Source organism: Pelmatolapia mariae, linkage group LG7 (assembly GCF_036321145.2).
Source record: "Pelmatolapia mariae isolate MD_Pm_ZW linkage group LG7, Pm_UMD_F_2, whole genome shotgun sequence".
Lineage (NCBI taxonomy): Eukaryota > Metazoa > Chordata > Actinopteri > Cichliformes > Cichlidae > Pelmatolapia > Pelmatolapia mariae.
Genome location: NC_086233.1, coordinates 53,137,315 through 53,152,030, shown reverse-complemented (window position 1 = coordinate 53,152,030; position 14,716 = coordinate 53,137,315). Strand labels below are relative to the sequence as shown.

The following is a 14,716-nucleotide window of genomic DNA, read 5'->3' as shown; positions in this document are numbered from 1 at the left end:
ATTCACAGGCTACACAGGGAGGCACAGCTGGCTGCTGGTAAAAGGAAGCTGTGGCTTTAATTGGTTAGATTATAGAGACACACTTATTGAGGCAGTCATATTTCTCCTGGACACCGAAGTGACACTGAATAATGGCCATGACGTTGTTGTCTGATGTACACACAGCACACCTTCAGGAAAGTCAACATGCGTGCTCGTAAATGACTCTTTAAACATGTCGAACATGAAAAAAAGGCACAGAGGCCAGGTGTAGCTGTGCACAGGTGCACGGGGGAGCAACAACCGCCGATTCAAAGTTACATCTTGTTTAATAATGAGTCGGGGGGGGGGGGGCGCAATAGCTCCTGTCTGTTTGTTGTGCAAAACGATATTGCAGAAATGGTGACATTTTCTCGGCGGGCGTTATCTGGTTTCGGCACATGCACATTTGACAGTTCAGACTTAGAAGGGAAATTAATTTCTGATAGCTATCTCTTTATGACATTTATTCCGCGCCCAGAATGTCACACATAAAGCAACTAGAAGCTTGTGATCAAACATTAATGTTCACAAACACAGAGGGAGGCAAACAGGAGACCTCGTTGAATGGTAATTAACGTCTCACCCATATTTTATGCTCAAATCACATTTTCTGGGGGGTGAAAAAGAAGAAAAAGGAATTTTTCGATTTGAATGGAAGTTAAATCATCCAATCAGGAAGCATAAAACGCTCGGGCTCCGCTGAAGTAGGTAGACATTTATGTGAAGTGTAAGAGTAATGGAGGAGGAGGACTTTCATCTTTCAAAGAGCAGGATATTTTGGCTCCTTCCTCTGAATTTGTTGTGAGCTTTGAAGTTCCAGTGTGAAATCCAAAACTGGGAAATATTTGGTTTATATAATCAGTAGACATAATGTCTGCCCAAAGAAAGAACCTGGCTGCCATCGCTTCACATTAACATCTCAGTGGATCCACTGAAACTAAATCTTAGAGCCTGGGGCTGCCTGAGAAATTGCCTCTTGACCGGAGCGTGCACACCTCCGAGATAGCTGCTTGTTCATATTGATTGATTATGGACTTAAGAGTCAATCCAGGGCTAAGATTTGTTCTGCAGATAACAGTGAGAGTGATTTAATAGATAATGACTTGCAGTGGTAAATTTCACAGGGAAACAGACTGCAGTTATCCTCCCCAACACTCAGCAAGAGCTCTGAGCCTTTTTTTAGGGGGTGGGGGTGGAGGGGAATAATTCATCTAGATGCCGCCACACATCAGAGCCTCAAAGCTGAGAGATTTCAGATTATTGCATAAGGTAGAAACTGAAACTTCCTGCTCACCTGTGAGTCAGAGAAAAGGTGTTGTTTTTGTTGCAAAGCTTTGAACTTTCTTCACTCAGTCATTGACTGCAGAGAGCTGGAGCTCGCCGGTATCCTATTGCGGGGCAAATTCGCTCTTAGATTTTAAGAGCAGATGGATTTTTATCAAAAATACATTTCTTATAATGGGTAAATATTTCATCAAATTTCTAATTCTTCACATTTGCTGCAAGGGTTTTCTTGCTTTAAGCTCCATTAACAGTTTGTTTAGAAAAACACACACACACAAAAACCATTTGTCAACTGAGATTTCAGCTGATGTTATCGTGGTCGATTCTTTCCACCACTGATTGCCGTCTTCTTTGATGATAAAGCCAGATATGTTTTAGGGAGGGCCTGCCGTATGATTGAAGAGTGTCTTTCGGTTTCACAGTCAAATCCGTCCCATGCTTCTGATGCCTGTTTTTAAAAAGCAAAAATGGCAAAGGTGAAAACGCTTAGCTTCAGGCTTTAAAAACTGGATTACATGAAACCTGTTGGTCCATTTCTATGCACATTCTTGACCACATTCCATTTACATTAGGTACTTCCAGGATTCTTGTTATTTGGAGACTGATTCTCCTTACTGGTACACTTAGTGAAAACTATAAGTCACGCATACTGTTGTTACTTCCTGCTATGACAAGAAAATATTTCCTTGTATATGTTCCATGATGTGCAATAAATTGTGGCTTTTGATGAATCTCTAAATCCACTGATCTGCTACACCAGCGGGATTACCTGAGTCCTGTTATTGTCTCACTCTTGTCCTGCACTAACCACTGCAACTCTGTTTATGATGCTTGCTGGTTATCTCTCTCGTCATCTGTTTGCTCACCATGAATACTGAGTCAGTTCAAACAACTCTAAGCAATGAGTACATAAAAACAGTCCTCATCATTAAAGATTCACCATAACCCTGAGTAATTACTTGGCAGAGGAAGCATTCAATATGAACATTTAAGCGGAAACTGAGATTCATGAGACCAGAAAACAATGTTCAAATCTTCTATTGAACAGTTTTGGTGTCCACTTTTGTCCAATTTTGTTTTGAATTGTTACAATTTGTCTCTCCTTAGCTGACTGCAGTGGCACCCAAGATGTTTATGGTCTTGTCCTTTCAGAGATGTCCTTCTACAGTATATGCCTTGGTTATTTGAGTTACCGTTGACCTCTGTTTTGAACTCTGACTTTAATAATGTATTTTTGGGTGAGTTGCAGAAAAAAGAGACGTCTCTTTTACTGTATAAAATGAAAATATTCCAGTATCTAGTAAATTTAAACATAATAGCTGAAGACCTTTTTGTAGGACACACACTTTACTCCCACTTGCACGGGTGGGACCTGATAAAGTCCTAAAAAAGAGAATTGCTGCCAAAAAATCCAAAATGTAGCCAATGTTAATTTGCGTTAGACATCAAGGACACAACCTGGTTATTTTTTCACATGTTACAGTTTAACCAGTGGGATCTTCGCAAGTAAATTGCACTGGGTATACTGATGTTTGCATAGTTCTGTTGCACTCACATCCTCGTGTCATTTTTACAGAAGGTACTAGTACTGACATTGACCCATGCCAGGCAGATAATTACAGGACGTACTGTACTTTCTCTACTTAATAAAGTTGTATAACCAAATGATCCTCTCGAGTCTCTCTGAAACGACTGGACAAGTACCCATCCCTATGATTAAAAATCCACTGTATGCCCTGCAGGTAGCCCAGAGCTGAGATGAGATTCATTTTAACAGGCCTAAGTAGAATGTGCTGTAGCTTATAAGGGGGCTTTCAAGGGGCTCAAGAACCAGTATGCAGACAGGAGATGTCTTTGATCCCTGTGAGCACAGTTTCATTGGTTCATTCTTGGAGGAGGAACTAAAAACAAACAGGAGAGGAGAGTGCATGCGGCGACAGCAGCTGAAAAGTCTTACACTGGTAGTTTGGTTTCTTGATCTCTGACTGTAATATGAGGCTGTTTTGCTGCAAATTAACTAGTGCGGCAGCAGGCGAGGAAAAACAGCTGCGACGTCTCACCACTGCCAGGATTATAGCTAAGCTTCTTTGCGTGGCTTTATTGATGCTGGCTCTCCATCCAAGAGTCAAAACAGGCTCCGCACAGAACGGCAGCAGCAGCAGACATGTTTTCACCACCGTAAAAAATAAACAGCCTCATAAATCCTCGTGGATTTTGCATTATCATACCACCTGCACACTGCATTTATTACGGTATATTGGGCGGTTGTAACCATAGAAACCAGGATGAGGCACATCGCCGTCCTTTCCATCATTTATGGAGCGCGTGACGTCAAAGTGACCACTATTTTTCCTCCGAGGGAGTTTTTCCTTTCATTCGGAGCAGCCAGGGGTCTGCGTGACAGATAACAGCATGAGTCAGCTGCACTATCAAACACCTTAATGAGGAAGTTTGCTAAGCCACATGAATCAAAGTCATCTATAATGAATTCATACTCGCCCCGTGGCACAAGAGGGAAAAGCGCATCCTTATCTCACTCGCATTCACATGAGCACGAGAAGTGTGGAAACATTTCTGCTTTAATCTGATCTGCAGGCCCATTATGACAAAGACAACCGCGTCACGCAAACGCCACACAGTAAAGTCACTTCGTGCTTAGAAGCAGACAATGTCCTCATCAGTGGAGATAACAGAAATGGGATATTCGTGGAATTTCTGCCGAGTATATCGGTGTTGTTGCTGTAACATTTCAGCATTTCATTCAGTCTGTAAATTTTGTAAGAAAGTCTATTTAAGGCGTTAACTGCTTCTGTGACACCTAGAAATTTGATCCCTCACAGCCTCGGGCTCTGTCCTGCTGCTCCGACCCAGAAAACCTTCCTGTATGTCTTCTCGTTGCTCTAGTTTTGGTCAGGCGACAACCTGTAGAGTTATTTTTCTGCAACACGCTTTGAAAATGAGGAACAGATTAAAATCAGGCTTTCGTTTTTAAATAAACGTATAACAGTAAAAATGACAAGAGCCTTTATAATAAAAGTGATCGGCCACAATACAAGGGAGTCACAGCAATAATTTTTAGGTACTGTCTTAAACAGCCAGTCCAAATTACCATCAGCATAACAGATTACAAACACTTCCATCAGCAGGGTTAAGGAACAGAAACAAACAAATATGGAAACACAGGAACTCAGTTGATCAATCAATCAACGGCTTTCATAGCTTAAAAACAAACAAGTTATGTGACTTTTGTTTGCTATAAGAAACCTCTTGCATGATGAGATGGTGTCATTTGCCACTTCAGTCCAAATAAATGTCTTCACAACTTTCGTGAGAGTTTGCACATCTAAACATCTTCTAACTTCATGCCATTATCATCGACTACAAAGGATGGATTTAACTTCTTGTTGACAACATTTTTGAAGTCGTTTTTAATATTGCTTTGTAATCCATCGCCATTTCGATTCTCTTGAATGTAGACATGACCAATTTAGAGGATGGGGTGCTGGCTAGCTAGCTAGCTTGGCAAGGTTAATCTGCAATTAACCCTTTATTGACCATGGGCCCATCGGCGGTCCCATTTTACAGGTAAATATAAAGGGTTGGTCAATAAAGGGTTAACTTTGATACTATGTAAGATTATATCTATTCTTAAAACAAAGTGGACCTATCAGAATCCACTTTGTTGTACACGTTGTTGTGTCTAAAAGAACAACAACGTGTCAGCAAGACAAAATATCACTCACCTTCCACTCAAAATGGCCGTGGCCTGAATAAAATTCCTTCTCCTGATACAAAACAAACAGTTTACTGATCCATACATTCTCCCACCCCATTACCTGCCTATGTTGGCTTTCTCTTCTGTTGTTTGGTAGGAGGAGCTAAAGTGGCTTTTTTGATGTTGAAGGTTGCTGACCCCTGTCCTAAAGGATACCCAAGTTCATCCTGTTTTACTCTTAATAGGACCATAATTCATGAAATTAATATCATGACGGGTTAAATTAAAAGACTTCAAACTAATAAAGTCACAAACTCCTCAGAAAAGAGTTTCTAAAGCGAGAATTAATCTCATTTTTCAAAGAAATTTGACTTCTTTTTGCGACCGGAAAAGTCGCCCCCTGCTGGTCATTATAAAGAAGTGAGCTGTAAGTCTTTAGACTGAAGTGCGATTTAGTTTTAGTCATAATTTAGGTGTTGATGAAGTTGTCCATTTCATCACTTTTTGCACACATGCATTTGTTTTTATTTAGTTATCGTCTTGTTTTCGTCAGAAATGATGAATGCCAAAACTGATTGGTCAACAAAATTAACACTGGGCCGTGTCTACCCTGTAAACACAGTTTATAGTCGCTATTCAGTCATTGTTTCAACTCTAATTACAAGTTGCAAAACGTCTTGATGGATACTCAATCACCCAGGTAAGGAAATGATTCGGATCATCTGGGCATCATCTGAAAACACTACATCCAGATGAAAGGAATCGACTTTCTGGGGAAACAAGCTGTTAAGTTTAAACAATAATTCCATACAACAGCCTCCTGCCAAAATACCAACTGATGATTTCCAACAGCTGCTACATTTGTTAGTTTCTAGTAAGAGTCTTAATTCATAGAACACCAAATACACAGCAAAACTCGCTGGTTCAGACTACGTGGCTACAAATCTTGGGTGAATAGAGTGTAAAACAGCACCAAAGAACCTTTAATAGTTAAATCTAACTTTTAGCTTTGTTTAGTTCTATAGAAAGTACAAAAAATTTGCAATTGTTACACCATTACACATCATTAATTAATTAATTAATATATGACCAAAGTTTCTCCAACAGCAGCAGAGAGAGGCTGCCAGGAGTAAGCGGAGGGGGGTGTCAACTCTGCAGCTCGCTTTTTAGGAAGTTGACCTGGGCTGTAGTTACAGGTTCGTGTTTCACTGGGATCTTGCAGCGAGGCCGCACCCTGTCCAACAGGCTCTGCTTCCTGTTTGCACTAAAAGGACCCTTGGGGCTCATTGGCTAAGCTCGGCGTAGTAGCACACTGGTGCGGCGCTAATCATCAGTGACCCGTATGACACTTTAAACCTTATAGATCTGTCAGCAGGCTGTGTTCTCAGATTACTCTCAACATCTCGAAAGTCATGTTTATTTTGTTAGTTGAGTTAGTCGAGTGTTGATGTGGCACATTCGGTTGCCACAGTTGACGTTGAAGCAGCTGTGTGGCTGCAGCGATTAATAAGAGATGAATCATCACTTCCCAAATATTGTGTCTTATCCTTTGTGAGTCATGAGCAGCAAAGTGTTTCTTCTGTCTGAGAAAATCGATCTCTAATGACACATGAGTGAGAGGTTTTAACTCTGAACAAAATGTTCGATTCATTGTGGATCTCTTTGTAGGCCAAACAAAATAACTTCTTTCTTTCTTAAATGAGATATTTAGGTTTATTTTCTATTCTCGGTAGAAACTAATCCAAATCTCTTGTAAAGTAGAACAAATATGTGAAGCAGCTTGAGCTAATTCTGTGATAGGCTATTTATAGTTTTAAGAACACTTTGCTGTTTACTGTACTATGCACTCCTTTGCAAGTCTGAATGTGTATATTCAGTATAGAGCACTCAAAAGTCCACGTTACATAATGATGGAATAAACTGATTCTCAGTCGCTGCTCACTATAACATTTATGTTTATCATTATCGTCAGCAGCGGTTCTCAAACTCAAAGCTTTATAATCCACTTTATTAGATACACTGTGCTTGTACTGAAGCCTTAATTCTTCGTGGCACAGATTCAACAAGATGCTGAAAACATTCCTCCGAGATTTTGGTTGACATTGAATTAATAGGGTCTGTAAATCCATGGTCAGAATCTCCCATTCCAGTACATACCAAAGGTGTTGGATTGAGATCTGGTGGCATTTTAGTGCTATATTTGGCTAGAAAGCCATACTTATTGTAATAAACTAATGAGACTCAGACTTTAAAAACAGATTATAAATTCTGAGTCTTTATGGTGACTAAAAGAAGTTTAGTTGGATGTACTTTCAGATTGTGGTGTTTAATCAGTGGATTCAGGGGTGAATTCCCACAGATCCCCTTTAATCTGGAACCAGGCACGTTAAGGTCGGAGTTTGCCGGTCTCTGCGTGAGTTATTGTTGTATGTCAGGTGCTATTACATAACACACAGTCTGGAGATTGTGTAATATTTTTAGATAAGAGCAGAGAGAAGCAGCTACAGTAAGCATAGAGACAGTTACAGTATGTGCAGTACAAACTGATGGTGTTACATTCTTCCTATGCCTGCAACACACATGGCGTGAGCGGGATATGATTAGAAAGACTAACATTACAAAATGCAACACAGGCCATGTGTTTTTCAAAAGTTCAACTTCTGTCTCTGCCGCTGCTCTCGGACACCTGTTGCACAATTCAGCTCTCTGATACTCGTAAACACGCAGCGGTATGCAAAAACAGCTCATTGAGGTTAAATAATTAAAAGAGACTTCTAAAAGAGTTTTTCGAGATGTGAGGGCGGGGATCTGGCTCAAGTTTCTGAGGGCTTGGCTCAGATGCTGGTTTTACACTCCTGTGTGTCCTGCGATAGTGGATGAGGTCTCCAGAGAGGGGAGGTGAAAGGGTAATCCGATCCCACCTGCTGACACAGCCTTCCAGGATAAGGCCGAGGATACAACTACAGGTCCGTTAGACAAAAAGAAACTGTGCCACTGACACAACCGGTGTGAATATTTAATAACCTCATTTTAAAGAAACCCTTGTATTATCACTTTGCAGTAAACAGAGGCTGAATGGGGGTCTGCAGGAACACCTTTGTTTTGTGGTCTTAATTAAATACTTTTGCTTTTGGTGTTCGTTTCTATTATTGTTTCATCTCTTGTCGTATTGCAGTCGTTTCAGAGTGAACCTTTAAAAACGTAGCCTTCTGTCTTTGCTCTCTCTCTCTCTCACACACACACACACACGCACACGCACATGCACACACCCCCCATCTGAATCAGAGCTTCCACACAGAAACTGATAATGGGCCATTGTGTGCAATGTGGTCACAGGAGCCAGATGATTGAGAACCAAATTAACTTTCCTTCTGAGTGACTCTTGAGTGAACTGAACACATTGACAGCTCCAGAGTTCATACCAGTGTCAAATTCTGGTCTGTTTAAGTGAACCGGGGTCTCTCAGGCATCTTTAAAGTTGTTGCCTTTAAGGTCTGTGACCTGTTGGATACAGTGAAATTTAACACACGCTGTACTGAGAGCGTACCAGCGCAGAGAGAGGCATAAATATCAAGTCAAATATCAGAAAAGTGATGACGGTTATTTGCTACTTTGTGTTCATTTATTATAAACTCTAGTGTTCAAAAGAGGTTATAATAAATGAACACAAACTGGTAAAACTTGCAACAAAAAAGATACCAGACTGATCATCACTTTAATTCTGTAAAACCTGAATCATTAACTAGTTGCCAGAAAATTCTAATTTTTTGAAACTGAAGTGTTTTTGGAATTAAATTTGTATAATTTTTGCTCAAAAGTTTATTCAAGTTTTTCAGGTGTCAAAAACTCACAAAACGTCATGTATCAAGTACGTCACACTTGGGCCTACAGGGTTAGGAAATTTACCATGTGATTTTTTTTTTGTTCATGTTAAAAGACAAAAGTGCTGTATAAGTACCAGTGTTTTTAACATGCACCAAAGTAAGCCACAACTGAAAATCATGTAAAAAAAAAATCTTTCTAGCTGTGTCTGTGTCTTTAAATTTAAGAGCAGCATTAGGGGATGTGAAGTTATGCTTTTGTTCTTGTTGGAGAGTTTGCTATAAAGATAAAACACAAGCAGTGACGTGACTAAATAATCCTGGAAGCTAACCACCAGCTATCAGTTCAATATCTGGGTCACAGAAACTTTCCTTGAGACTAACGTGTCCACGATCGCGCCACCTTTTCATTCACAGTGAAATTCATCCAGATTAAAGCTCTCTAAGACTAAAAAGTTTTAAAGCCGAGTAGTGCCATACTGTGGTCTGGGAAGTGCGAGTTCAGCCACGTTTTCCTGAAGCACATCACTCTACACTCATGGTATTCCCTCTGGGACTTTATCATCGCTCCAAGCTCATCGATCTTATTGCCCAATACCTCACAGCCCTCATGATGATAGCTGGAATGGACGGTTTATATTTCTTCCTCTTTGTTCTCTGTTTAGATCCAGCTCTGCAGCCCCATTATTTCCTCCTTGGCTCATCAGGGATAACAGTACTCATTCCATTCAGGATTACTGATGTACTCAGTGCCATCAGTTGGTCTCATGTAGAAACAATTCCACTGGGAAGAAGGAGCAAGAAAAAAAGGCATACAAAGTAATACAGTTATAAGGCATTAATAACAGTTAAGACAATAGCTTAAGTTCACACACACACAAGCTGCTGCCATCCTCTGGCATCTAGCCTCCTTCATACTGACTGTGTTTGTTTTTGTGTTTATGTGCAGAGAGCCTGATATTCCAGCCTGGGCTCCTTTACTCTACCAGCTGCAGCTGCTGGACTTCAGAGAGAAACCGGACCCATTAACTCTGCCCATTGCAGACCGCATCCGCATCGGCAACCAGAAACGAGAGACAGGGAATTTTCATTTCCAGAGGGAGGAATACAGCTTGGCTGCCCGGGCCTATTGCGTGGCTCTGGATGTGCTCACCACACGCAGCAAAGGTAATACTCCCTTACTTTTGACTGTGCCAAGGATGCTTTGGCAGAGACAAAGAAACACACACACAGAAAACACAAAACAGGGCACATAAAACACAGACTCTAAGAGACCTGTGACACCTTATTGCCACATCAGCCGGGGATGACATAACAGGTTAGCGCTCTCCTCACTTCTGCCGTCACACTAATCGCTTCAGCACGATGTAGCGCCACGTCCATCTGAGCCTTGGGCCGTGATGGTTTTTTTGGCTTACTTCTTTTGCATAATCAAAGCTAATCAATGGTCTTATTTTTTCTACTCACTTAATCACTTTGATCATTGATGAGGCAGGGTCGGGCCAAGAGGGAAATGTGACTGAACATGTCAGCAAAGAGAAAAACATGCACTGCTTCATAATGCACCAATGACAGTAGACCGGTGAGCCAAGTCACCATGGCACTGAAGAGAGGAGTTTATCAGGGCATTGAGATCATGTAATTAGTGAATGAGAAGATGACCAGCAAAAGGGAAAACACAGACCTTATCTCTTACTTGGGTCATTTGGAGCCTAACAGACAAAAACCAGCTCGGCACACACAAAGATTTAAAATCAATATAATCAATTAACTGGTAATCACGTAAAAATAAATATGCTCTTGCAAAACATTAGAAATGCAAAACTCAATTTTGTGTCATTTTTTTTAAAGTAAGAACTTTTAAGTTTACTGCGTGGATGGATGAAACATGGTAATTTGAGCTGAAGTGTCCTGTTAAATGTTGAAAAAAGGAATATTTTCACTTCTATGTCAAACGCTATTCAGCTTTTAAAAAAGGGGGGGAAAAAGAATAGTGTTTGGTTTGAAGAGGAAATGCTGTTTGAGTTTGAGGTTTTCAAGCTCAATATTTAGGCTTTTTAAAAAACAAATTTAATAAGTAACAAAATATTATTAAATAATTCATTTATGGGAGAAGAGCGTCAAATGACAAGCAGATGGCAGTCTAAATTATTTGTAGATTAGAGCTAAGCGCATTGATACCAACACTGATATTGGTTTCGGATCGACACTAGCTCGATAGAATCAATACTTTGTTTCTATCCTCTAAGTTCAGTATGTAGCCCACATAATAGCCTATAGCAAGTTGGAGTTGACCTAAAGAGTTTTAGAAACAGGCGCGTTTGCATAGCAGGTCTCCAAAAAACACAGTTTCAAAATACACGAGTTAGAATTTGGTAAATGTACGATGATTCAACTCATAATCATGACACACTGCTCTCCCCAACATAAGCTGCTTTTATATGTTAAAATATCATTATCGGTATTGGTATCAGCAATACTGGCCCTGCATTTACTTGATATCGGATCAATGCCAAAATTTGCAGTATTGCACATCATTATTGTACATTCAGTTTACAACAAAACAGAGAACCTAATAACTTTGTATAAAACACTGCAAAACACTATGATCCTCATGTTTTGGCTTAAATATTTGCAGCTAACTGGAGACCAAACAGTTGTTTCATACCTTGTCCGAGCACATTGAAGTGCAGTGCGTGTTGTTAGTGTGGCCGCTGCTTGCTGCGTCCAGGTGCTGTTTAAAAAGGTGAGGCCAAGCGCCTTTCACTTGGACTCGAGCACAGCATCCACGTAGCGTGATGCCTATTTCATATCACACTGCTTTCAATGCTTCCTCAGCTTTCCTGTGTTGAAAATGCTTTGTTAAGTAATTAACATATATGTGGGGACAGTGTGTCACTGCTTCCCCAATTAAGCCACAAAATGCATAAAATTATGAACCCCTTTTTCTCTGTAACAGCGCTTTTCAAGAGCAGGTGTGCACATAAAGAGGGAGAGGAGCGAGTGCGAGTGCTGAGACAAACTGAAGTGTTTTAGGGTCTGGGTCATCAGGGATGGGTGGCCTATAGTCTGTGAAAGTTATTGCTATGATGTGAGTCGCATGAAAATGAAATTGTGGTTGAACAGTCAACACTGAGACACTGACACAGACTCGTATTTTGAATTAGCTTGTGAAAAATGGGTCCATACATGAGAGTCGTCGGTGCTCTTTATTGTCAGATCACATTTAAAATAACTGATTCTGATTTGTTTTCTTTGCAAATTGCCACATCACAATCCTGACATGCAAATATTTGGTTAGCTAATGTCGTGTTGCAAATCGATTTGCCATTTGGGCACAGCATGTATTATGCTTCACTTAGTAAAACTAAGATGCATGTTTTTCACGATTGACAGCCAAAGCACTCTTTGGCAAAAGATCAGCTTAATGGATACAAAAGTTGTTTTGCTTTTTTTCCCTGTTTATGCGTGATGTACATAATTTCCTAAACATAACTGTCTTATTTCTGATAAGTTTTTTTTTTAAAGGCAAAAACAGGCGCAGTAAATCCAAGACGTTTGTTCAACTTGCTCAGGCGCATTTGCGTGGCACATTCACAAAAATGTAGCCCCTAAGCTGCTAACATTTATCACCCATCATGCTCAGGGCCAGGAGTAAAATCCCTTTGCACTAACCAGTGCTCATTACTTCAGTCACTACTAAGCCAGTTGGACATCTTTGAGCCTAATGGTAAAACCATGCAGGACAATGATAAAGCATCCAGCTGAATGCAAAATAGCACTAAATAACTTCATAATAACACCGAGTTTCTCCCTGAAGGTCAAGATATTACAGATAGGCAGTCATTCCCCCTTACGTTTACCCCTATTGTTAGTTTACAGCTGCCAATTAACCCTACATGCATGTTTTTGGGCTGTGGGATCAATTCACTCTAATGATTGTAAAACTACCGTTGAAGCAGCAGGATATGTTATAAGCCATGCGTCTCTCCCTGTGCAGATGGTAATGATGTTGGTGTGAAGGAAGAGGAGGAGGAGGTGCAGGACTACCGTGTGAAGTGTTTGAACAACCTGGCGACCACTCAAGTCAGACTGGAGCAGTTTGACGAGGCTCTGCACACCAGCCGAGACGTTCTGACCCTCGAGCCAAACAACGTCAAGGCCCTCTTCAGGGTAGGAAAGGTGAGGATGTATAGACAGTGTGTAGCATCTAATTTGAATCTGGCAACCTATAATTTTAAGGAGGTTTCCTGGAAGGAAGAGGAGTTTGTTTAATATAGTTAGCTTTTTATTATTTTTGTGGGTAAATAATAGCAGGTGCAATATTGCTATCTCCCTCTCTGTCAGTTTTGGATTTATGCTTCCTCCAGCTCTGCTCACACTGCAGGGTTTCTAATCTCTTTCAGCTCCTGTCTGACAAGGGTGAATACAAAGAGGCTATGGAAGTGCTAAAAAAGGCCTTGAAACTGGAGCCAGCCACCAAGGTGAGATGATATGGGTGAGCAGGTCCTTCTTCCAAGGCTGCCTGTGAATCCCTCCCACATAAAAAAAGAAAAGAAAGAAAAAACAGAGAGGTCGCTCCAAAATTATTCCTGGCTGCCAATACTCTCCAGTCGGTCTAAATGATGTGTTTTTATTTTAAAAAGAACCTATCAAATGTGCCATTATGTGAGGTTAAAAAGCTCTGCATATTATAATTTCAAGGGTAAAGACAGAGTCGAGTGCTGGTGTTAAACTTGCACTTGCACAGTGAATTAATAAATAATTTCCAGCCCTCGTGCAATTATTCAGAAAAATTCGTCTCCGTATTAAACGCTCAACATCTGTTAAAATATTTTTACATTATTACATTATAAACGATCAACCGTCAAACAGCACTGGCTCATATAATAGCAGCGCTCTGAGGCTATACTTGAGCAAAACTGTGCTTTGGGCAATATGCTGATATCGCCATGCCAACGCACAACAACGCAACTGATTCATTTAATCCCAACATGCACAGTTAGGCTTATCTTAAATAAATATAAACAAATGTAAGAAAAATCTCCGGTTGATAACAAAAAAAAATGGTTTCGGCTTTATTTAAATTGACAATATTTTTTTAAATGCCTATAAAATCTCCAGTTTTTTAATACATGAAAACATTTGACCCTGGATACGGGATAAATTACCATCTCTCACATTGACACAAATGGACATAACCGCTTTATTTTGAATATTAAAGTTTAGAAGCTTTTAAATAAATTTGCTCCACATCAGCCTGAAGGAACCCTGGTGAACTCTTTGTGCTGAGGCCTGTACCATCTTGTTTTTGTGGTTTGTTTAATCTGCCAAATCCTCCACAAAGGCTCATACAAACTGCACATCTGGCAGTCCACAGATGTGACCACACCACTAAGTGCTTTCTTGCGATCTTGGCAAAAATACCACATACATACATAACTTAAATTTTTGTAACGCAGAGAGAGTAACCAAATCCTTCTTTCCAGCTACAACACAGAGAAATGTGCAAATGCTGCTAAGATTTGAATTAATCCTAGTTTATGGTCATTGCTTACTCCAGCACTGCAGGATCTGATCTACAGAGCGTGAGGAGTACATTTCTGCCAGTGTTACAGTGACCTGATCTATAGGGCGCACTGCCACAGTCACAAATATGCCTGGTCTTGTCTAGACAAAACGAAAATATCTGCTGCTTTGGTAATTACACGCTTGTCCCAGCAGTGAATGAAATGCTTTAGAGAAACCTGATTTAGCTGCTCTGTGAGAAAGTTGGTGCACTGCACTCTGTAGTGGATCACCCAAAAAAAAAAGAAAAATATCAGAAATTCAACTGAAAATAAGAAAAATGGCTTACTTTTTATGGCAAGCTACA

At 40.3% G+C, this 14,716-nt stretch overlaps 1 protein-coding gene across 1 annotated transcript in view; it reads left to right on the top strand.

Annotated features, from left to right (window-relative positions):
- Nucleotides 1–14,716, top strand: part of fkbp16 (FKBP prolyl isomerase 16) — a 32,199-nt gene that overhangs the window by 16,343 nt on the left and 1,140 nt on the right. Inside the window, exons 4-6 of the mRNA XM_063479703.1 lie at nucleotides 9,791–10,008; nucleotides 12,842–13,023; nucleotides 13,248–13,325. Coding sequence (XP_063335773.1) covers nucleotides 9,791–10,008; nucleotides 12,842–13,023; nucleotides 13,248–13,325 — 478 coding nt within the window. The remainder of the gene's footprint in view (nucleotides 1–9,790; nucleotides 10,009–12,841; nucleotides 13,024–13,247; nucleotides 13,326–14,716) is intronic.